Here is a 23,017-nt window from a genome sequence, read left to right as displayed (position 1 = left end):
CAAGCGGTTGGGAAATGGCGTCTGCGTGTCGTCAGATGGGTACAAGAGCACTGCCCTGCCGATCTGGACATGCAGACGACCCAAGTACATAGCATTGTGAATTGGCCTTTGCTTCATGAGGGGTCAAAGAGTCACTATTACCACCCGTCGCTACATATGAGATCAACAGCATGCCATGCCAAGAGCGAGCCTTGCTTGCGGGGTAGCAGGTAACCTGTACATGTCGTGTTGATAGGTTCTGATGCCCAGAGTCAGAAAACGGGCGCGGCTAAGACCAGCAGTTGTATGGCAGAAGGGAGAGGTCGGGGGTGAAGGTTGCCGTGGTTCCGACAGGTCGTGCAGTCAGGTAAAGGCCATGCAAAAGACCGTGAAAGCGGATGGACAAGGGCAGACGGCGTGTTTGGGCTGTCTAGAAAGAGGGGAGGCGCAGGGAAGAACCTAGGCGGGATGCGACCATGGACAGCGACCCACTTCGTCACTGCCCAGACGGATGGGAGCCTTTCCTCTTTCCCTTCTGTGACTGTGAGCTGTCGTGTGTTGTCGCCCGCCTCTTTCCTATAACTTATAGCCAAGCGACGTGTTTCGGCTACCATTCACTGCCAACATCCGCACTGTGACTGTTGCTCATACATAGTCAACGCCCGCCATACATCACGTCGACGTGCAGCCTGCCCTAGACATACATAACCACGCCCGCCCACAACTACTGCCCCCCCACCCTCTACTTGACACCGCGATTTCCACTACAACCGCTGCCATGGTTGAACACGCCAAACTCGCACGCGTTCGACAAGGCAACATTGCGCGCTCACGACGACCTGACCGGGATGCCAGCGACTCACGCTCCGATTCTTCCGCCTCGACGTCGCCCGAGCGCGGCTTCGACGACGACAAGGACTCGATTATGCTGCAGTCCAACGACTCCCTCTCATCGCTGGCGCCCTCAGTGTCGCCCGACTCGGATGATGATGCCCGCCGCCGCGCCATCGAAGAGCAGAACCGTGTCTCGCCCATCTCGCGCCTGCCAGCCGAACTCATGATTGCCGTCTTCGCAAAACTCTCGTCCCCCGCCGACCTCAAGAACTGCATGTTGGTGTCCAAGACGTGGGCCGGGAACAGCGTGGGCCTGCTATGGCATAGACCATCAACAAACAAGTGGTCAAACGTCAAGAGCGTCATCCACACCGTTCAGACTGTAAATAGCTTCTTCGACTACAGCAGCCTGATCAAACGCCTGAATCTGTCCGCCCTGGGCAGTGAGGTCAGCGATGGCACCCTGAAGCCGCTCTCAAGCTGCAAGCGTGTTGAGCGTTTGACTCTTACAAACTGCACCAAGCTGACGGATCTGAGTCTGGAGGCCATGCTGGAGGGAAACCGATACATACTCGCCCTGGACGTCTCCAACGTCGAATCCATCACCGACAAAACCATGTACGCACTCGCCCAGCACGCAGTGCGTCTGCAGGGTCTCAACATCACAAACTGCAAGAAGATCACGGACGAGTCGCTTGAGGCGGTTGCCCAGAACTGTAGACATCTGAAGCGTCTCAAGCTGAATGGATGTTCGCAACTCAGTGATAGGAGTATCATTGCATTTGCGAGAAACTGCCGCTACATTCTCGAAATCGACCTGCACGACTGCAAGAACCTCGACGACGCGTCCATCACCACCCTCATCACAGAAGGCCCCAACCTCCGCGAGCTACGCCTGGCCCACTGCTGGAAGATCACCGACCAAGCATTCCTGCGCCTGCCCGCAGAGGCCACCTACGACTGCCTGCGCATCCTCGATCTTACCGACTGCGGCGAATTACAAGACTCCGGAGTACAAAAGATAGTCTACGCTGCCCCTAGGCTCCGCAACTTGGTCCTTGCCAAGTGCCGCAACATTACCGACCGAGCTGTCATGGCCATAACACGTCTGGGCAAGAACCTCCACTACATTCACCTCGGACACTGCTCCCGCATCACAGATGTCGGTGTGGCCCAGCTGGTCAAGCTGTGCAATCGCATACGCTACATCGATCTTGCCTGCTGCACCGCTCTCACCGACGCTTCCGTCATGCAACTAGCGGCGCTGCCAAAACTCAAGCGCATTGGTCTGGTCAAATGTGCGGCCATCACCGACCGCAGCATACTTGCACTTGCCAAGCCGAAACAGATCGGCTCCTCCGGACCCATTGCACCCAGTGTACTCGAGCGTGTGCATCTTAGCTACTGTACCAACCTTTCCTTGGCCGTAAGTACACACCGCCTACACTAACTTCTCCGCTAACAAGAACAGGGCATCCACGCACTTCTAAACAACTGCCCACGCTTGACACATCTCTCTCTTACAGGTGTTCAAGCTTTCCTCCGTGACGAACTACTTGCTTTCTGCCGCGAGGCACCGCCCGAATTCAACGAACATCAGCGCGACGTATTCTGTGTTTTTAGCGGCATGGGTGTCCAGCGCCTACGCAACTTCATGAACTCCAGCGGTGGCGACGATGTCGACCGCGACACGGACGCGTTCAATGACGGCACGATGTATCACGACGATGAAGACGGCGACAACATGGTGGTGGTCACGGCACAGGCGAACATCATGGCCATTGATGAGGAAGACGAATTCGGCAACGACAGCGAGATGTTAGGTCAAGATTAAAGAGTCTCTGTGCCGCGTCTGCCAGTTGGTGGCGTTAGGCTGTAGCGACAGCTACAGTTGTTGTCTTAGTATTTGAGCGTTTTTTGCTGGAAGCTTTGGTCTTCTCAATCGTTTCACCTGCATGTACATGGAGTTTGGGCTGGCGCTGTAAGCTATCTCCCGCATTGTTAGCGCCTGAAGCATGTTCTCTCCCCTTTTCAGGCTAAAAGGAGAGTATGGTAATGGCAGGCCTTGGAGAGACGCTGTACTGCGACGATTATACCCTTTATGTGTTTCCTAGGAGTTTTGTTCAGGCGGGATAGAGGGGGTTATAGGATGGACGTAAACGGTGGGCAAATATGCATCAATGCCGCATTGCCACTCAATACAGATTGGTTATCTCTCATATCATCCATATGCCATCTTTCATTAGTGACATCCCATGCCCCAATGTGCCTACATGCACTTCCCCCAACCCGAATTACCTCATCAGCCCACACATGCATCCACAATCCGGCACTGGACACATGGCATGTCTCGCAAACCAATCCTTTGCATGATGCCCATGAAACCCATGCGTACACGTCATACAAAACACCATGAGCCTACTCTCCCGATCCTCACCTTTCAACTGCTCATATGCGCCCTGGCGCGCCGGATCCGGGGATCCCAGCCACAACATACACAGCGCACACCGTGGCATCTGCGCCCCGCAATTCGGACACGCCAGACCGCCTCCTCCCGATGAATGATGCGCTTTACCTTGCTGGCCACCACCGGGACCACCGCCGCCGCCAGCCCCCCGATGCGAAGCCGACTCCACACTCGCATTATTAACCGGCAACAAGCGCATCTTCGCGCTACTCCTCGGATCCTTCCTCAGCGCGAGGTTATGCTGGCAATTGAGGCAGCGAATGGTGAGCGAGGGTTGAAACGGCTTGTTTGCCGATTTGCCCGTTCGCGTCACGCTGAGCAGATTGTGCTGTTTGGTGTAGCGGGTGCGCTCGAGGAAACAGCGGAATTGCTGGAGTAGTTCCAGATACATGTCTTTCCAAAGGGGCCAGCGCGTATCTTGGATGTAGAGTGGGCAGGCGCGGGAGAGGGTTAGCACGGCGGTTTGCAGACCGGCGATGGGGTGCCGTGATATGTGTACTGTGAGGAGGTCAAGAAAACGCGATGTTAGGCCGGTGAGGAGGAGCCCCGAGATGTCGCCTGTGTGGATTGTAGAGGCTGTTGTTTGGGCGAGGAAGGTAGTAAGGGACGCATCAGGGAGGTATTTTAGGGCAACGGCAACACGGTCGTGGAGTGAGAGTTGAGGCATGCTTACTACGCTGGTCCAGTCGCCGGTGATGAAGTAGGTGAGTAGTGACTTTAGGTAGGCATCGGACGTTAGGTCTGCCATCCAGGCGCATGCTTCGCGCTGGGCGGCTGAGACGCCAGAGGTGGGTGATGCGCAGGCGATTACGGCGCCGAGGGAAATGTCGTCTTGAGGTAGTTTTTTGGCATGCAGTGTGGAGCGGAGGAGAGACAGAGCGATATCTTTGTGGCCCTGAAAGACGGCTAGGACAATGGCCTTGTAGATTTCACCATTGTCCACGAGCTTTTCGCAGCTTTGCTGCACGCCTGCTTTATCGAGCGACCAGCCGCATAGACTGAGGCATAGTTGCCTGTTTTGCGGGTACTCTGTTGCTACGCCTTCAAAGGCTGGAAACTCCATGGCGTTGACAATATCCTTGACTGCGTCGCTGAACATGTCTTGGCTGGTCTTTGCGTTGGGATCAATGAGGCGCTCATCATACATGGTAAGTTCGTTGGCCCAGATGGAGCTCACGCCCAGATATTTGAGATCAAGACCGTTGCCTACCATGCCGTCACCTGCAGCAAGCGCGTCCATTCGGTCGATCAGTGTCCAAACGTCGACCAGCCAGGGGTCGTTTGATACAATGGTTTTGTTCCTTGCACAGTCGAGTGCGTAGCCCTCCTGTACGCGACGTTTGGGTGCTTGAACAACAGCAAGGTAGTCGGAAAGTGGGATCTTGACATCTGGGTAGGCTAGGTTGAGCAGGTCTTCGTGCATGTGGTGACTTGGGTGTGTTGCTGATAGGAGAGGAAGACTCTGTTGGCTGGCAACGAGACTCAGTCTATCGATGCTGGCGGAGAGGTTGTTTGTGGCGTCTTGCTCCAGTTCAAACTTCTCTAACAGCGCCTTGTTTTGCAGCTCAATCAAGTCTTCTGCTATTGTGCCGTGTGGCGGTGTCGGCCTGGCAATGCAAGTACGGTCTTTGTAGATTTCTTCTAGCGCACTCACATTGAGACGCGGGGGCGTGGCTGGTACCTTGAGCACTTCCACCTCACGGTTCGAATGAAGTGCCAAAGCACACTGTCCGCTGAGTGGGTTCCCTGCCGTCATAAAATCATACGCCACAACACGCTCTTTCTCGCTATGTCGGTGCTCCTTGTGATGTGACGGATACCGCAGATGATGTGATGCTTTGGTGTAATAAGGAGATGCCCATGCACGGGCAAAAGGCGTATCTGCAGTCTCCAGCGGCTGATGCGAGTGCTGAGCCAGTTCCACAATCTTGAATTCGCCCGTGTTGGCCAACACACCAAAAGTCCCTCTCTTGGTACCAGAATAGCGGAGACTCCAGATGGATGCTGATTGTGAATTGTCCGCCACAGGCTTGAATTCCAATACAGCGCCGCTATTAGCAGTGCCGGTAGACGCTCCCTGTTGCTTGACGAAGCGCGTATCCCAGACGGTGACAGTAGGATCACCTGCCGTCCCAGCGGAGAGAAAGTAGTTCTCGTCCATGGGATCGATAGCGATATTATGCACCTGACGAGTCTGGAACTGCGCAATTCCCGCTGTGCTAGAATCTACAATGTATGAGCCAAGGTGGTATTTGCTATTGCTGGAGTAAACCAACCTCTCAGATCGTAGATGCGCACGTATTGCCTCGAGACACCCGCAACAAGCGTATCCGGTTGACCATTAAAGAACTTGATACTGGAAATCGCCTCTGAGCTTGCCAGTTTCTTGTACGGCTCGTCCTTGGCTGTGACCCTCGAGTCGTTCATGTCGTAGATGTTGAGGCACACATCGTTGCGTACTCTATCCAGGCCCGTGGCCAGGAGATTCTTCGCACTGAAAGCAATAGAGTTGCATTTTCTCTGATGCCGAATAGAGAAGGAGTGAATATAGTCATACTCGGGCTTTTCAGGGTCAAGCGTAACAATTGTGGCCTCCCCCGAGGCAGACCCTACGGCGACTACACAGGGATCTCTCTTGGACCAGTCAAAAGCCGTGTAGTTTGGCAGTTTATCCCGAATACATATCTGTTTGTACTTCACCTTGCTCTTACTGAACTCATCAATTTGACATAGGCGCAGCCGATTGCCGGCCACGTCAATGATCAAAAAGCGTGGATCGCCTCGTGTCGAATGCGGCGACCATCTTATTGCTGCTTCCATCTTACTGGTCAACGATCGCGCGTTCGCGACAATGGCTTGTCAGAGTCGCGGAAGGAAGTAGAAGATCGCATGGGTCAATTGGAAATGGTCCGAGGATAGCTGGAGCTAGCGATCATCAAGACGTCTTGCTGCGCCATGGGCAATACGGAGCTAGCGGAGCCAAATGAGCCATGGGTGAACGGCCAACGCGTGACATGACTTGGCGCGCATAAGGCGGTCAGTCAACCTTAATTCTGCCGCCCCACTAAAACTTCCCTTCCATTCATCCCAAAACTTTCCTGCAGCCTACAAGACACACATCCAGCAGCCAGCCACCATGTCACAAAAGCGCAAGCATACAGAAACCTCTGAAGCCTCTTCCTCCGCTGGAAAGCCCTTCAAAAAGCACCGCGCCTTCAAGCCTGGCCAAAGCAATCAGAAGTTCAAAAAGCGACCTCACGTCTCCAGCGAGATAGACAAGCGCACCAGTACCAATGCCCTCAAGAGCCGAATACGAGATCTGAAGCGATTGCTCGCCCATGTTGACAATGTTGGGGACCACAAGATGTCGGCGAGCAACCGAGTAGAGAGGGAAAGGGAGCTAGAGGCAATCCAGCATGAGCTGAAGGAGAAGATTGAAAGTAGTCGGGAAGCAGCGTATAGGAACAAAATGATTGGAAAATATCATCACGTGCGCTTCTTTGGTATGTCTGAGCCTGCGCACGATGCGCACACGACAAATTGGATAACCACTAATGCGCCCCAGATCGCCAAAAAGGCACCCGCATACTAAAGAAGCTGAAGAAGGAGCTACAGACAGAGGAGAACGAGTCGAAGAAGCAGGATCTAGCACGGAGAATCCATAATGCAGAGGTCGACGTCAACTACGCGATATACTACCCTTTACTGAAAAATTACGCCTCTCTTTACCCGAAATCGAAAAAGGAGAAGTCATCTGAAGAGCCCGAGGACGAGGATATAGAGGACAAGTCGAACCGCGAGGTTGGTGGACCAAAGGGTGATGTGGAGATGTGGAGGACTGTTGAAGAGGCAATGGCGAACGGTACATTGGATGCACTGAGGAACAGCAAGGAGGCTATGCCGACCGCACCGGCACCTGTACCTAAGAAGCAGGAGAAGAAGAAAGAGCACGCTGTCAAGAGCAAGAACACAAAGGCAGAGGAGAAGTTGGCACAGGCAAAGAACCGACGTGAGAGGAGGGCTCTTGGCGCTCAGGCTCAAGAGGAGGCAGAGGAGAGCGACGGCGGGTTCTTCGAATAAGGCCACGCTGTCTTGCTCGCAGACATACGCTGTGCGTGCGTGTTATATATACCCGGCGACCAATCGCCAATACAGTTATCATCATGCGCGTTCTTCACATCTGCGTGTGGCGTAATACAAGTGTCATTAATTTACATCAATGCTATAGGAATATGTCGCGCCAACTCTCAACCTACTTGCTTCCCTCACCCAACACCTTCACAGGATGCGCCTCCGTATTGAACACAAACTCATTAACCCCATTCTTGCCCACCTGCCACTCGGCATCCCCCGCATGAATCATGTAGCTGTACTTGAGGACCTCTGCAAACCAGAAGCTCTCCTGGAAATTGGTAAACTCGCCACCACCCACAACGTTGACATCAGAGATAGCACTATATCCACTGCCCACCCTGGTCGTGGCGTTGATTGCCAGAAACGCGTCCCACGCCCAATCTTGGTATTTTGGGTCTGAAGTCGCGCGGTACGCATAGTAGAAGCTTTCAATGACTTCGGGACGAAGCACGTAGTCCGCAGATGTGATAAAAAAGCCCGATTCGTTGAAAAAAGTAGTTTGGTTGGCGGGGACCGCCGACGTGTTCCAAGAAAATATCTCAGGGCCGATGCCAGTGGCAGTCGAGATGTAAGTTTCGTGGCATCCGTTTACGAGTTCGAGACCAAAGTCGATGTAGTCCTGGCGGTCGAGCACTTGGCCGCCTAGGATAAAGTTTCCGCCGTCGAAGCAAGCGAGGTGTTGGGATATAAGACGCAGCTTGGTTCCGTTGTAGGCCGCTAGGAAGGTAATATCGGGGCGTGGCTCGGGATGTGAAGCTAGGTGCTCGATGCTGCTGTCTACAGCCAGGACCCAGCGGTCTTTAAGGGAGTTGTATCGCGACTTGTCGTAGATGTACATCTTGATCAAGTACTCGTAGAAGGAGTCTGAGCCGCCGACCCAGCCTCCCCGTGCGTTGGTAAATTGTCCCGTTGTCACGTTGATGGCGGATCCTATCAGCCCTGGGAAGGGCTCAGCCCATGCAGGTGAAGGATGCAGTAGGTAATTCTCCGCCTTCTCCGCAAGATCCGCGTACGTTTGGTTCCCAGAGAGATCAGCAAGACGTGTCCATTCCAGAATCAGCGTACCGAGGGTTGCAGGGCCGCCGAGATCCCCGTCATTACTTCGGTTGTTGAAGTAGAGGACATTCCACGGTATGCCTGTCGGTGTTTCAAAGGCGAAAGATAGGTTGTTCGCTAGATTGATGGACTGAGTTAAAAGTGCGTCCACATTGGCGTCATCGTCTGCGAGATGGGCGAGAGGGCCTTTGAGGAGGTCATAGCCAGAAAGCATGCCGCCGAGGTAACGGATTGTGGTCTCGAATAGGGACACAGAATCATTGGTGACAGCCCAGTTGATGGTAGGGATGTGCTCGAGGATCTGGTTCACCGTCGTTTTCTCGCCCATGATGAGTGCTGTACTGAGAGCGTCGACAGCAGAGGCGCCCCATCCGTTCCTGATCCGGTGTCAGCATGATGATGGGAGCTTGAGAAGACTGTCATGGACAACATCCTGACAAGACGTTGTACATACCTCGAATTACTTCCATTGTTGCTCACAGGCAGCAGTTCATCCATTGGAAATGCATACTTGTAGTATCCATCCCAGCTAACCCTGAACGCATCCACAACACCTTGTGCCCTCTCCTCTGGGGTTGTTATCGGCTCCTGGTTGTCTCCTCTCGATAGGTCCTGCACTGCATGCGACGGGAGAGCTAATGCTATCGAACAGCACAGAGCGGTGCCGTATAAAAATGTAGCCAAGGGCGCCATTGTGGTAAGATTAACTAGTACAGCCTACAACTGAATGCAAATGGCTGACCTTGAATATAAGTAAAGAAGTCGATGGATAATACTGGGGTGTTACTAACGTCTGAACTCAAATGATCCCAGTCAAGTCCATCACCCGGCCCCCCAGGGGCAACCATGAAATGGAAAGTTCGATAAACCCCCATGTCGCCTCCTTCTCGTGCGCCGAAAAAGGAAGGTGATGGTCCCGCAGCCATCCGTCGTAACCTTGATTTGCGCGATACTACATAATAAGAAGTCATAGTGGTTCAACGTATAATGCATGTGTTGGTAGCGCATGACAGCCATCACCGCAGCGTGACGGGTCCTGCATGGCCTAGGTATTGACACAGCGCTTGTGTATGCTAGAAATGTAGATCACCAGAGTTCTCACTCTCGAGATTAGCATCGTCGGCGAGCTTCCTGGACGAGCAGTACTGATCGTAAGCAACGCGAATATTGTAACCTTACGCGTAAGTGGACAAGGTACCCAACACTCAACGTTGTTGCTGTTGTTGTGGACCATGGTACGATATGTAAGACTGAGCTACTAAATGCGGCGCCTCCCTAATAAAATGCGGGGGTCCCGGGGATGGGGGGTTGATCTAGCGCAAGCGCATCGGGCGCATCATGCTCCGATCCTGCAGCAGCTTGTTCCCACCTCCGTTGTTGTGATCGTCCAGTATGTTGCTCTGCCGGAAGATGGACAAGGATGAGCCTTTCACATGTCTTATTTCCACAAGCTATGTGATACGTTGGACGGGTTGCGAAATTAGCTATCGAGTACTTTCGTCGTCAGACGCTGTGAGGCTAAAAGTTGCGCTGGACCTTCTGGTGTATGCACGTCATGATCGCCGGGGTATGTCATTCGCTCTATGCTGCTCGCTACTTAAAGACACTACTGCAAAACATGGCCATAAGATCATGTCGGCTCTGCCCAATCGACCTGCTCTGTTACTGGACCCGCACCGCTTGAATAACTGATCTTTAGTCGAAGCTTTAGTCTTGGTGGCGGCGGCTAGGTCTTTGTTAGCTTGCGATGATTCCAAGGGTAGATCCTGAAATACTTACACCATTGACGGCTGTGACCCTCATTTGCTGGGTCGCGTCCTGTCCTCCCTCCAGCTCACTCGTGCTGATAGGTTGAAGCTGCAGTTTTTGGCTCTTCGGCACAGCAGCCTGTAGGTTGACACCTGAGAGCTGACCGAAGCTTCCTGTATTCCGGAATCGAGCAAGAAGCTGCACTGCATTGGCGTCGCGCTTAAGCTGGAAGGCGATCTGGAGGTCATTCTTGTTATATACCGGATGTGCAGGTGGACCAGATGCCACAGGAGGAGTCGAAGTCTGTGGCGGCGGCGATGACATACCACCGAGTCCACCAAGAAGGTCCATAGAGCCTGCTTGTGGCGGTGCGGCAGACTGTGCTGGGGCGGGGGAGCTGCTAGGGCCGGAATTGAAGAGGTCCATGATGTTTGCGACGTTTGACTGTGGTGCTGGAGACGTTGTCTGGGGTGGTGACGATGCTCCACCCATGATGTCTGCGAGGAGATCCTGACTTTGCTGAGTTCCGTTGGCAGCGCCATTCACACCGGCAGATGGACCAGAGTCGCCCATGAGGTCCAGTAGCAAGTCCTCGGTTGCAGCCTGCGCGGGCTTCTTCTTCGCGATCTTCGATTGCCGCTTCTTGGTCGCTTCACCCAGTACGCGGGACTCCTCGCGAATCTCTGGTGGTGGCATCTTCTCAAGAACACCTCTCCTGATTTGGTCATGGCCGAACAAGTTTCCATACTCGGCCGCACGTTGCTGAATCTCCACGTCCAGGTTTGCAGCATATCGTTGCAGCAATCGCCGTAAGCGCTCGATCTGAGCAGGATCGCTCAATCGTGTGGTCAACTTCATCGAGGCCGTGACAATGTATTGCTGGACGATCAGGCCGGCATAGCTGCTGCCAAGGATAGTCTCAAATAGATCGACGACGTCGCTCTCCTTGATTTCTTTGACAAGCTCCTCCTCTTCATATTGGCCACCTCTTAGTAGAGCGTCTCCGTACTCTCCAATCACCCAAGAACCAGCCAAGGTGAGTCCTTCTTGTGTGATATCTTCCTTCAGAGCAGCGTAAAGCTTCTGTACAGAGTAGGTCTGGAGGTCGGGTGTGGTAGCGATCAGTCGGACAAAGGACGAGAGTATTTGCTCTTTCACGTAGTTACCAGCCTTTGTCACGTGTCAGTAAGACGTATGCGGTGTGTGCTGTGATGGACTCACAAGTTTCAAGACGCGTAGCATGGTGTCCACGTGCCACCTCTTGTTTGGAGCGAAACGGTCAGCAGCAACACCAATTTGGGAGGTCATCACCGGTTTGAACTCGTTGTCAGCCACCTCCAAGAAAGCTAGCAACTCCCGTATGAGCACTCGTACGTTGCTCTCGTTGATCAGAGTGAAACTGAGATCGAGCGCTCTTCTCCGGATACTGATGTCAGGGTCCCGTAAGCAGTCCAGAATAGTGTTCCGATGTCGCTGTACGGCATTTGGTTCGACCGCAACAACCTTGATCAGGGTGTTAAGAGCGACATATCTGATGTTGTTGTCCCGGTTTGACAGGAACTTTCCCAAGATGTTTACGCCGAGTACGCGCAGTCCGGAATCGGCTTCGATGTCAAGGATGGTAAGGACCGATTCGTACAAGATGGAGTTGCCGACATTTTTCGAGGAATCGGTGTTGGTAGCAACCTGGGCCAGGATGTCGTTGATTTGTTCGCTGACCTGAGCGTCGCCGCGCGCCAGAACTCGTAGGAGCTGCAACAACTTGCACTGCAGGAATGGATCCGTGATACCTGTCACGTCGTGCTCAGGAGCATAGCCAGATGAAGAGAGGCCCTTGAGTATCTTGACCAAGCTGGGTACGAGAGGCCTGAAGATGTCCCTTACGCCATTCTCGTCATCCTCTGCTTCGTCTGCCTCGCACAGGTTCTCTACCAGGGTGACGCCACACAATAAGACGCCGTGGTTGCGATCTTGCAACAACAACTTGGCCTTCTCTAGGAAATGCTCCTGCAGATCGGGCACTTTCCGACATATCCTCATGGCGCAGATTGCGGCTTTGCGGCGAATGTATGGGTTGGCGCTCGAGATGATGGTTTCGACCTCCGGGAACAGATCTCGCGCCATCTCCACGGATGCAATGTTTCCGAGGGTGCAGAGGGCGAGGCCGACAATGTATTGGTTGGCATGATTGAGATCGCTGTATTTCCGTTAGCCCTCCCATGACAGCGAAAGTTGTGACGGGGTCTCACTTCTTTAGTGAATTGGTCACCAGAGTCAAGACTTCCTGGTTCTCGTCGAGTAACAGCATTGTCCCCAGGTATCCTAACCGCTTGTCCGCAAAACGTGGAGAGGCCAATAGCTTCAGGCATTCAATCTGACCAAAGTGCGTCCTCTCACCCAGCGTGAAGAGATAGAGTAGCTTTGCGACATTGTTCCTCCGCACGTTTGAATCGTGGCTTTCCTCCCTGAAGCTGGCGCGGATAGCCGCACTCTCTTTCTGCACGACGGCACGCTCGTCGGCGATGGTTTTGGCAGCGCGCACATTCCGAATGAACTGCTTCACTGTATGTCCTTAGCACATGTCCATAGCTGCGGGGGGTCGTGGTGCTTGGCGTACAGGAAGCCATTGTGGTGGCCTCTTGGACCCCACCCGAGCACTGCGTAAGAGGTCGATGGAAGAGCGCACGAACAGGGTGGCAAGGGTGAAAGGTGTCGTCCGTCAATCGGAGATTTCAATCGGTCACGGGTGTGTTTGCGAATTGGCTCTTGCTGCAGGTGTTGATAGTCGACAACGTTTGGCTATGGCTTACAGCTGGCCGGGCCGTTATTTGTTCCAGACGTCGGTCGCAGCTGCCCCCGACCACGATTGCGCCTTGAGATGGCTTCACTCCTCTACCTAGGCCCCGTTTCTTGGATACTTGCTCTCCGTCAAGCAATGTAGCCGGTTTCTGTAAAATCAACATGCCAGACGACGACCACTTATCCGCTCCCATGGATACTTTAGGCGGCCGTGGATTATCCCAGCGACTCCTTTGGGGATGCTTGCCTGACTCGCGGGACCGCTGATGTAACCGACCCTTTGACGGTCCGTCCCACGTACACCAGGTATCAGAGCGCCACGGCCGCAGTAATTGCATGTGATGCATTGCTTCACATACATCTAGGCACTTATGCCACTATTCATTCCTTGATTTATGCGCCACGGCTATCGGGAGGCCACGTCTCATCCTCTTTGCCGCATCTGACCAAGACTCTCTGACCCTGTTAGTTTGCTGATCATAGTCTGGGCTGCCCACGTTTAAGCCCCCCTTCCCACTATTTGCGCCCGCAACATGCGCATGTGTCTTTTCTCATGATGGCAGAGTCTACGTCCGTTGACACAAATCCCCATAACGGGGATCCCGAGTACCACGCGCCGCGACCGCGCAAACCCACGCGCATCGACCTGCTCAAGCCCCAACTTAGCGACGAAGCCTTCAACAAGGATGGCTCGCTGCGAGAGCCTGGATCTGGTGTATCGAGGTACTTGGACCGAATCTTTGCTGTCGACGCTGAATTAACTCTTCGTAGTGGAAGAACAACGCCAATACCCCCCGATGCCCCGCCTAGTGTCCATGCCTCCTCGCTCGCGCGACGACAGATACGCGCTCAGCAGAAACAGCGCATATTCCCTACTATCGACTACGTAGGTCGCGTCTCCCACTTTGATCCAGAAAGCGACTATCATGACTTCCGCGGCTTCTTCGTCTTGTTCTGGATCGGACTCGCCATCATGGTCATTACGTCGATGCTACGAAACCTGACCGAGACCGGATATCCTTTGCAAATTAGGCAGTGGGCGTTGTTCAAGGAGAAGATCTTTGAACTTGGCGTGGTTGACTTTGCCATGGCGTGTAGCACAGCTTTGTGTCTGCCCATTCAAAGGTTGTTTCTCAACGAGGACTCGATCCGATGGCATACGTCTGGTATGGTCATCCAAAGTGTACTTCAGGCAATCTGGCTTGCTTTCTGGACTACGTATGCTGTTCCCGCAAATATAATGTATTCTAGACTGACTATTACGAAGATACCCGTTCATTCGCGACTGGAGCTGGACAGCTCAGGTCTTCTTCACTCTGCATTTGCTTGCAATCTTCATGAAAATGCACTCATACTCGTAGGCTTTCGCAAGGCACTTAACCTCATAGTCTGTAGCTAACCATGTGAAGGTTCTACAACGGCCATCTCAGCGAAACCCTACGACGTTTGAACGAACTTGACAACCCCGACCGAGCTAGCAAAGCGGCAGCAGTGCGATATCCAAGCTCGCGCACTCACTTGCACGAAATACCACAGTCTCCGACCCAGGATGAGCCCGAGCCAAAGGCTGCGAATGCAGAATACCTGAAGCAGCTGCGGGAGGATCTTGCTTTCGAGCTGGCTTCGCCCCTGGGCCATGTTTCGTATCCCAACAACCTCACTTTGCACAACTTTGTCGACTTCCTCTTCTGCCCGACGCTGTGTTATGAGTTGGAATATCCCAGGAATACCAAGATCCGCTGGTTGGAGGTCTTCTACAAGACGCTTGCTGTATTCGGCTGTATCTTCCTTATGATCATTACTGCTGAGGAGTTCATACTTCCTGTACTGGACGTATCGGCAGTGCGACTTCACAACTCGAGCGGCGCCACGGACTTTGCATTGATATTGGGCGAGACAATTGGTCGTCTGTTATTCCCTTTCATGATCACCTTCCTACTTGTCTTCCTGGTCATATTCGAGTACATCTTGGGTGCATTTGCAGAAATCACGCGTAAGTCGTACCCATCACGTCTGGCATTGCCAGGAATGCTGATAATTTGTATAGGTTTTGCTGATCGCCAGTTCTATGCCGACTGGTGGAACAGCTGCGACTGGCTTGAGTTCTCAGTAAGAAAACACGTCATCACTTCGCAGGACTCGTACTAACCGCGACCCACAGAGAGAGTGGAATATCCCCGTTCATCATTTCTTTCGACGACACGTCTACTCGGCCTCGAAGAATCACATGTCGCGTCCCCTTGCTACCACCATCACCTTCCTCATATCTGCTCTGGCACACGAGCTCGTCATGGGCTGCATAACAAGAAAGTTCAGAGGCTATGGGTTCATCGCGATGATGCTTCAAATGCCAATCGTCATGCTTCAACGGAGCAAATGGGTCAGGGGCCGCACTCTGCTGAACAACGTGCTGTTCTGGTGCAGCATGATCTTGGGACTTAGCATGGTAAGTGCCCTCACCTCGCCCGAGACTGGCCATTGCTAACTATTAATAGATGTGCGCTCTATACGTGCTTGTATAATTTCTGGTGGATGAGGTGCATCGCATGTGCACATAGAATGGACCGATTGCTTCACGGCATGTGGTGGGAACACTTTAGACTAGCGAAATACCCCTCGTTATTTTTTGAATCTTTGCGTAGAATAAAATCTTCCTTTATACCTAACTCTGAAAAGCACTTGGCTATCGCAAGCCTCCCCAAACAGATGCTAGTGTAACGTAGGGCCAGCTTCAAGTCTCCATATGCAGGCACTGCAGGGTACGTCGGTGGAGCGGCGGGCGACCCCGCGTCGCGAAAGAGCAGGGAGCTCCTGCAGGGATGACGTTGCGTCAACAATGCCTGTCGTGTAACTAAGTACGTACCTGCAATAGGCATGAGAAGCTTTGCAGTGTGCGTGAACAGGCTTGCAGTTTTGCGCAGTACTATAACCTAGTCATTATTGGCCAACATCTACTGCTTCATGTCCACTGACATCCGGTTTAATCATTGCCATGCAGTGATCTCATCGACCGTCACCGGACCCAGCTAGTTTCCACCACGGCTACGTCGGAACATTCACTGCCACAAAGGGTCTAGATACCGTACCTCGTGGCGCATTACGTCGCTATCTTTTCGATTCAACATAGCTTCCTAAACTTCCAAACATTCCCATAACCACCATGGCGGAACTCCACGAAGCGCTCGCATGCCTCAGACCGAAGGAGTTTAGCGATGTCCCTACCGACAACCTCGAATCATTTTTACCCAACATACTATCCAAAGCAGAATTGATCGCAAATTCTGTACCTGAAGCCCCCAATGGTACGCCTTACGAGTCGTCGCAGCGCACGCGAGCCGAGCAACAACCCGCGACCGGTGCAAAAGATCTTACCATTTCCCGCGTGCGCCGGCCACCACCAGCACCAGAGCACGAAGCGCTACGGAAGTCATGGGGAAAGCCTGTGAAGTTGAGCAACAGCGACGCCGCTACAGGAATGAGCGTCTTCAAGATGGCTGGCAAGGATAGGCATGGAGCCTGGTTCGCGCGGACCAGCGTACACGAAGGGCTCGGCTTCGAAAAGTGGAAGCGTGCTATGAAGCGAGAGTTTCCCGAAAGTCTAGAAGTTCAGGGTGGTCCTGGCGAGGGCAACGTGAGAGGTATTGGAGGAGACCAGAGACTGGAGGACATAACAGTTAAGGGCATAGGTCAATTGCAAGGTACGGGAGGCATCAAATCAAGAAGAAGCTGTCATGGCTAACGACCACACAGTATACCAGCTTTCTGCCCAATTTCCTGGCCCAACCTCCCCGCGAGAGTTTATCACGCTACTCATCACCTCCGATACTTGCCTCACTGAAGCATCCAAAATCGGCGATTCAATACCGCGACATCACATGGTCGTATCAATACCTGTATCTCATCCTGATGCGCCTCCACGAACCAACATGGTCCGGGGCTATTACGAGTCGATCGAGATGATCCGGGAGATACCAATGAACGACGGCGATCCGGAGACCAACCCCGTGGAGTGGATCATGATCACGCGCAGTGATCCTGGGGGAGGTATACCACGCTTCATGGTGGAGCGAAACGTACCTAGTAGTATTGTCCAGGATGCTGTCAAGTTTCTCAACTGGGCCTGCGCTAGAGACGACAGCGTCGACGCTGCGGTGACCGCCGAAAAGGACGAAGCGGCAGAGACAACAAGTACGCATGACAACGGACGTAACCTTTCCATGGTAGAGTCCAACGGCATAACCGCCGGCGTAGGGACCAGTATTGCGGACATGCCCTCACATCAGCGGCACATGTCTCATCGAACGGGCGAGACCGACACCTCACTCCAATTACAACGCACACAATCCATTAGCTCCTCAAGTTCCTCTTCATCAGACGAGTCGTTTGCTTCTGCTGAACAGTTTACTACGACCCGTGAAAGCCTTCCAATTGATACATCCATACCGACACCGTCAACTTTGTCACAGCAATCCCTTCCAATGGCAGAAGACAGTCCACACCATAAGGGACTTCAGAAAATTGAGGAGAAGAAGGAACAACTGAAATTGAAGCTGGAGCAAGCACGAGAAAAGCATGAAACCGATCTGCAGAACGAGAGCTCAAAGACCGAGAGGGAAATACAGAAAGCGACCGAGAAGCACGAGAAGGAAAAGAGAAAACAAGAGACTAAGTACCAAAAGGAGATCCGCAAACTGGAGGAGCGGCGTGCCAAAGAGACACGAAAACTGCTCGCGCGTCAACAAAAGGAGGCGGATAAGAACCAGCTGACAAAGGCACAACGAGAACGCGACGAGTACAAACAGCAGGCGGACATTTTGGAGCAAGAGAACAGGCTGCTTAAGAGGCAGATTGGCGAATTGCAACAAGAAAACACTGCGCTTGTTTCCCGTCTCGGTAGGACCGAGGAAGGTATCAAGATCCTGAAATCAGTCCAGGAGAGTCGTACTAGGGCCAGTTCGAGGGCCAGTGGGAGCTCAGGCAAGAGTAGTAAGAGTACGAGGAGGAGTAAAGGGTCGATTGAGTTGGCCGGTACCCTGGGCCGGTCAGGAACAGCTCAATTTTGAGTTTGCGGCTTAGAGGAGGGGCACAGTCTCTTCCAAGTGTTTGTCGGGTTAGTCCTCTCTGCGACATCTTTCTAGCGGAACATGCAAGGCGCAAATGTGGGATTTACGGGGTACAAATACAGCGGTCCTAGTATCTAAGACCTTTTGAATTAACGAATGTGTATATGTAGTCGTATTTTGTGAGACCCAGGAAAGCCAGTGGGCGTGCCGTCTGACTCACACCACTTGGGGGCTGCAAATAAGCAAAACCCGTCAGAAGTTCATCTTACCACGTAACTCAACAATTTCCCACACACCAATCTCGTTGAGGAAGTACCTTTTGATAAGACTAAACGCACTCTGTTTTGTTGGACAAGGAGGGCACCCCTGTAGCACTTGCGGAGTTTTACGGTCTGCGACTAACTATCCGATGACCGGAGAAAAAGACAGAGCTGGGAGTTGAACATAATACATTGTTCACACGACATTGCTAGGAGGAACTTCAAGAAAAGAGGAATTTGCGTCGACACGTCCACGTGCCTTTAGGATCAAGGCACGACCGAAGGAGCTAGTTTAGGATTCAATTGGAGTGTGTGGGTTTGCGGAAGGAAAGAGCGTTTGCCAGCCCCACTATCCGACATTCGGTGCACCATATCTACTGCTATCACGATCGATTTGACAACACCCACAACTACTCTTTGTATACCGAAAAAATCCAGGACTGTGCAGGATCACAAACATCCACATCGACGCCAACGTTGATCGCGATTCAATCATGGCGACAGACAACAACAATACAGGGGTGAACCCCACGCTCCTCGCCTTCCACGGCTCGGGAAGCAATGCTACGGTACACACGGTACAATTGGCGCGATTGAACAGAGTTATCAAGCCCGACTTCGAAACTGAGAGCATGGAAGGTATACCATCATCTCTTTCTCCTAATTTCTTCATCCTGTCATTGCCATTGTGGACAACCAATTCAACACACCCCTCCATCCTCCTACTAACAACTCCCCTCAACAGCACCATTCCCCTCTCAAGCTGGCCCGGGCGTCCTCCCCTTCTTCGAAGGCTGCGGCCCATTCAAGCGCTGGCTCAAAACCCCCGTCTCAATCAACCAGATGAAGAACGGAACCGCGTCATCTGCCATGGAACCCCAAGTCCAGGACCTCGTCCGCAGCACCGTCGAGCGCATCAACGCATCTGGTGGCAGAGTCGTAGGTCTAATTGGCTTTTCGCAAGGCACAAAAGTCCTTGCTGGATTACTCAAGGGCTCCGAACTACGTGCTGCGCTTGCGGCAAAAGGCGAGGACGTTTCTGATCTAGCGTGGTGCGATTTCCAGTTCGGAGTGGTGATTTGTGGAAGTTTCCCGCCGCCGCTGTTCCCTCAGGATGTAATCGCCAAGTTGGAGAAGGCTGCGGGGTTGAGTGAGACGGAAAAGAAGGAGTTGTTGGAGAAGAAGATCTCGACGCCTACGTTTCATGTGGTGGGTACGCAGGATGAGTATGAGTGGGCGGGGGATGCGTTGATTGAGGGCTTCTTTGAAGTGGCAGAGGGTAAGAGTGAGGTCAGGAAGTGGGACATGGGTCATCATTATCCGGCTCGCGCGGAGGAAAGCGAGGAAATCGGGAAGTGGATGGTGGATGTGATGAAGGGAGGTGCGCCATGATGCGGGGATGAGAGAGGTGAGGTATTTGAAGTTGGAAAGGAGCTGGTGGTGCTTCCATGTACATGTTCATCTTGAGACAAACTATATAGACCTTGTTTAGAGTAGTACTTGTAGACTTCTTTCTACTATTGCAGCATACATGTGACGGTCATCGCAGTAGACAGGTCTACAGGTTAGACAGGACACAAATATGCGGAAGGCCGCACACGAAAGCTAAATGGAGAAGGAACACTAAATGAAAAAAAAGGAAAAGGAACAAGTCAAAAGAGCAGATGATTGTAAGTATGGTCAAAAACTGCATTGAGTCAAGGCTACCAACTGAGCAACCTTTGAAAAACTACCACCACGAAGATATCATCAAGAAAGATGTGACAGATGACCACCAAGACCAACCACATGAGCGATGATAGCTAACCAGAAACATTGCCTGGCGCTCATACAGTTCCTTAAACAACCACCAGCACCATGAAGACCCTTGTTCAGACCAAGACCATCCACCTCTTCCCAAATGACCACCAAGCTCCAAAACTACTACCACCATTCAAGTTCCAAGCCTGACCAGCCGAGTGCGCGCCAATCCATCGACCGGCAAAGGATCTCATCCAGAGCTCTTACACACCGGATGCTACCACAAACAGTGACCACCTTGACCTGAGCCCCAGCGAGGCCGCCAGTGGTATGGAAGTGGAGAGCGCAAGGCTGCAGAGTAGCTGTAGGCCAAGTTTAGCAAACAAGCTGCCATTGACCTTCTATCCTCCTGACACAGCTACTCGCCGTCAAGGCTCCAAAAGCACAACACATCTTCTAGGGACTCTCACCTGTCGCTGCCACTCGATCTGGTCATTGTTGTGCGCCGCGGTCGGTAGGGAGAGTCGAAGCAGTCTGAGGCGATCGCAGACTGGTTCAGGCGATGACTTGGTTGACTCGTCCAAGGGTGTTGATTGAGAGAATAGAGAAAGAGGTTTTTTGTTTGTTTTTCTGCAAGATATCAGTGAATGCAGATCATTGAGATGAGAAAAGAACTTACTTTTTGTGTTTTCTTGATCAAATCAGAAGGCCTGTTAGCGAGCTAGAGATGAGGATAAGAAGCATACCTTGGGAGCTTCTAGGCTACAGTAGCTGGCGTTTGGCATGAAATGATATTGACATGGTGATGTTGTGGTTGTAGGCGCTTGCTCAAAGTGGAAGTGTGAAGCAAGGCTTGATGTGATTCAATGTTGACGTAGCGACGTCAAAGTGTTGAACGTAGTGTGATGTGGTGATGTGGTGATGTATCGATGTGATTATCGATCATGCCAAGTACCGAGCGTGAATGTGTGAATGTGTATTGGAACATCGAAGCGATGAAAGCCAAAGATCATAGTTGGAAATTGATGAGAAGAAATTTTCGAGGCTGAAGTGATGTGGAGCTTGGTGATTTGTGTATTAAAGCTGCAGCTGGCGTGGTTGCGGGCAGTTGATATATGCTCTCTAGCCTTGGTACCACTAGCGTACACGTGACTGCCTACTGGCGTTTGTCGGCCGACCCCTGCACCGAGTGTAGTTGCTGCGATGGTTGGAAACTGATTGGTGGTGAGTGGGCGGTTGTTGAGCGAAGGCAGCCACTTTGCACTGCAGGATTAGCCGAGGGCAACGAGATTGAGTGCAGAAATCTCAGATGTAGATGAGGAGAACATACAGTACGCATATCAAGTAGGGGTATGCATAGCTATGGAGCCTACCGAGTACCTTACAACGTCTAACTGCCAATGTCTTGCCGGCATCAAGGCCCTCATCTTGACTGCTACTAACTAGTAAGCATAACATATATCACCTATCACGTCATGCTCTATGTGGTGAGTGCTCTGAAGACCAATCTACAAGGTAGAGCTGCATGTAGCTCACACGATGGTCCACTGAATGGCCGCGAAGAAAAGGACTGACTGAACATCGATCCACTGCACGAATTCATGCTAGAGACACGTAACGTGAAGATAAAAGAATTAGGGGCAAAAGGTCAAGATTGAGAAAGACTGGAGGAGTGGCACTGCGAGTTATCGCCACAATGCTGACTCTGAGTGCGCGCTGGGCAGCCAAAAACAGCCACTCTTGGATGCAGCCCAGGATTCTGCGTGTTGCTTGCATTTGATTCATATAATCATGCAAGTGTCAGGAAATAAGATTATTCGGCGTAAGGTCCGGGTGACCGCAATGCGTACTTATGGGGCCTGCCGCGCCCGTTTTCTAGACGACTGTTATGCTTCAATCAATGACTGGGAACCCTCCGTGGAAGCTGACGCTGAGCCTCGATTTCTAGAAACAGTCTATACAGCTGTCTATGCTAATAAAGTTGTTCGCGCTGTTTTTATGGGTGCTGGCACTCCCAGGCAGCTTCACTGGCGATGCATTTCGCTCGAAAACAACTGCTTGTGTCATGTCAGAAATGTTTTTTATGACCAGAGAACCACCAAATCAATCCAATGAGCGGTTTCAAACGGTTATGATGACGACTAGGTCTCACGTCGTGTGAGGGCGAGGTGGGCGCGTCTTTAGGCGCTGTTGGAGATTATAATGTCTGCCTGCATCCTATAGAGCACTTTTTCGACTGTCCAAGTGCGCAAAACACATCAAATTCGACTTGGAATCTAACATGCAGCAGAGCATCTGGTAGGCGCTGTTTGAGATTCTGATAGTACGGCTCTTGCCTACAAAACAGGCGGCATCTACTAGACACACCTACTAGGTGCCTACACATGTTGAGTGATTTATGTCACTTAGATGAGAACATGCGCAAACCACCTCGGTCTTTCCAACAGCTCTTAGAGACGCGTGTCCGGAAGAAAAAGCTTGCGTCTGGAACACATAGCTTTGCTACTGGGCGGCATCGTTGGTTGTGAGCCTCGCCGGCCGTCGCTCTGGCATGGCCAGCCTAAAAAAGAAACCGATCTCTTTGCAACAGCACCATTCCATCGGGGCATCGCGAGTGATCGCAAAAATTTATCACATGGGTCTCCAAGCAGATTACGACGGCACGCTCAAATCTCGGCGCCCTCGTCCGCTGCTGGTCGACGAACATAGGCCAGGGCTGACCCGAACAATGTACAAGACTCGTACGCAAAGCTAGGCATTTGTGCTGATAGCAATGGACTGGAATTGTACATTCGGCGAATCTTGCAGGCTGCGTTCGCTTTTTGAGCAAGTGTACTGTTTTCACAGTATTGTGGGATATCGAAGGCTGCACCATCATGTAAGAAATTAGACCGTCTGACACACACAGAACAAGCGAGCCGTTGTCACGCCAGGCC

At 52.3% G+C, this 23,017-nt stretch overlaps 8 protein-coding genes across 8 annotated transcripts; 5 read left to right on the top strand and 3 right to left on the bottom strand.

Annotated features, from left to right (window-relative positions):
- Positions 1–757: 757 nt before the first annotated feature.
- On the top strand, positions 758–2,647 carry PtrM4_003380 (ubiquitin ligase complex F-box protein GRR1; the record flags this gene model as incomplete). Its single annotated transcript, XM_001930383.2, has 2 exons — positions 758–2,239; positions 2,285–2,647. The coding sequence occupies 2 exons, from the start codon at positions 758–760 to the stop codon at positions 2,645–2,647; spliced, it is 1,845 nt and encodes a 614-aa protein (XP_001930418.1).
- A 34-nt stretch (positions 2,648–2,681) lies between these two features.
- On the bottom strand, positions 2,682–6,100 carry PtrM4_003370 (uncharacterized protein; the record flags this gene model as incomplete). Its single annotated transcript, XM_066102671.1, has 3 exons — positions 2,682–2,803; positions 3,389–5,506; positions 5,557–6,100. The coding sequence occupies 3 exons, from the start codon at positions 6,098–6,100 to the stop codon at positions 2,682–2,684; spliced, it is 2,784 nt and encodes a 927-aa protein (XP_065964873.1).
- A 316-nt stretch (positions 6,101–6,416) lies between these two features.
- PtrM4_003360 (DUF2361 domain containing protein) lies at positions 6,417–7,360 on the top strand (the record flags this gene model as incomplete). The annotated part of the gene is made up of 3 exons (XM_066102670.1): positions 6,417–6,783; positions 6,846–7,198; positions 7,256–7,360. 3 exons carry the CDS (start codon positions 6,417–6,419, stop codon positions 7,358–7,360), a joined length of 825 nt encoding a protein of 274 aa, XP_065964872.1.
- Positions 7,361–7,532: 172 nt separating this feature from the next.
- On the bottom strand, positions 7,533–9,163 carry PtrM4_003350 (Glyco-hydro-47 domain containing protein; the record flags this gene model as incomplete). Its single annotated transcript, XM_001930380.2, has 2 exons — positions 7,533–8,847; positions 8,925–9,163. The coding sequence occupies 2 exons, from the start codon at positions 9,161–9,163 to the stop codon at positions 7,533–7,535; spliced, it is 1,554 nt and encodes a 517-aa protein (XP_001930415.1).
- A 937-nt stretch (positions 9,164–10,100) lies between these two features.
- PtrM4_003340 (Vesicle coat complex, various subunit) lies at positions 10,101–12,846 on the bottom strand (the record flags this gene model as incomplete). Its single annotated transcript, XM_001930379.2, has 5 exons — positions 10,101–10,196; positions 10,250–11,389; positions 11,441–12,416; positions 12,469–12,781; positions 12,837–12,846. The coding sequence occupies 5 exons, from the start codon at positions 12,844–12,846 to the stop codon at positions 10,101–10,103; spliced, it is 2,535 nt and encodes an 844-aa protein (XP_001930414.1).
- A 725-nt stretch (positions 12,847–13,571) lies between these two features.
- PtrM4_003330 (ARE1, Acyl-CoA cholesterol acyltransferase) lies at positions 13,572–15,540 on the top strand (the record flags this gene model as incomplete). Its single annotated transcript, XM_066102669.1, has 7 exons — positions 13,572–13,741; positions 13,790–14,236; positions 14,286–14,375; positions 14,428–15,011; positions 15,066–15,127; positions 15,180–15,464; positions 15,514–15,540. The coding sequence occupies 7 exons, from the start codon at positions 13,572–13,574 to the stop codon at positions 15,538–15,540; spliced, it is 1,665 nt and encodes a 554-aa protein (XP_065964871.1).
- Positions 15,541–16,178: 638 nt separating this feature from the next.
- PtrM4_003320 (DUF3074 multi-domain protein) lies at positions 16,179–18,081 on the top strand (the record flags this gene model as incomplete). Its single annotated transcript, XM_001930377.2, has 2 exons — positions 16,179–16,716; positions 16,769–18,081. The coding sequence occupies 2 exons, from the start codon at positions 16,179–16,181 to the stop codon at positions 18,079–18,081; spliced, it is 1,851 nt and encodes a 616-aa protein (XP_001930412.1).
- Positions 18,082–18,835: 754 nt separating this feature from the next.
- On the top strand, positions 18,836–19,733 carry PtrM4_003310 (FSH1 multi-domain protein; the record flags this gene model as incomplete). The annotated part of the gene is made up of 2 exons (XM_001930376.2): positions 18,836–18,980; positions 19,087–19,733. 2 exons carry the CDS (start codon positions 18,836–18,838, stop codon positions 19,731–19,733), a joined length of 792 nt encoding a protein of 263 aa, XP_001930411.1.
- Between the last annotated feature and the right edge of the window lie 3,284 nt (positions 19,734–23,017).

This window comes from Pyrenophora tritici-repentis, chromosome 1, assembly GCF_003171515.1.
Source record: "Pyrenophora tritici-repentis strain M4 chromosome 1, whole genome shotgun sequence".
Lineage (NCBI taxonomy): Eukaryota > Fungi > Ascomycota > Dothideomycetes > Pleosporales > Pleosporaceae > Pyrenophora > Pyrenophora tritici-repentis.
Note: the sequence above shows the minus strand (reverse complement) of the source record. Positions and strands in the feature narration are given on the sequence as shown.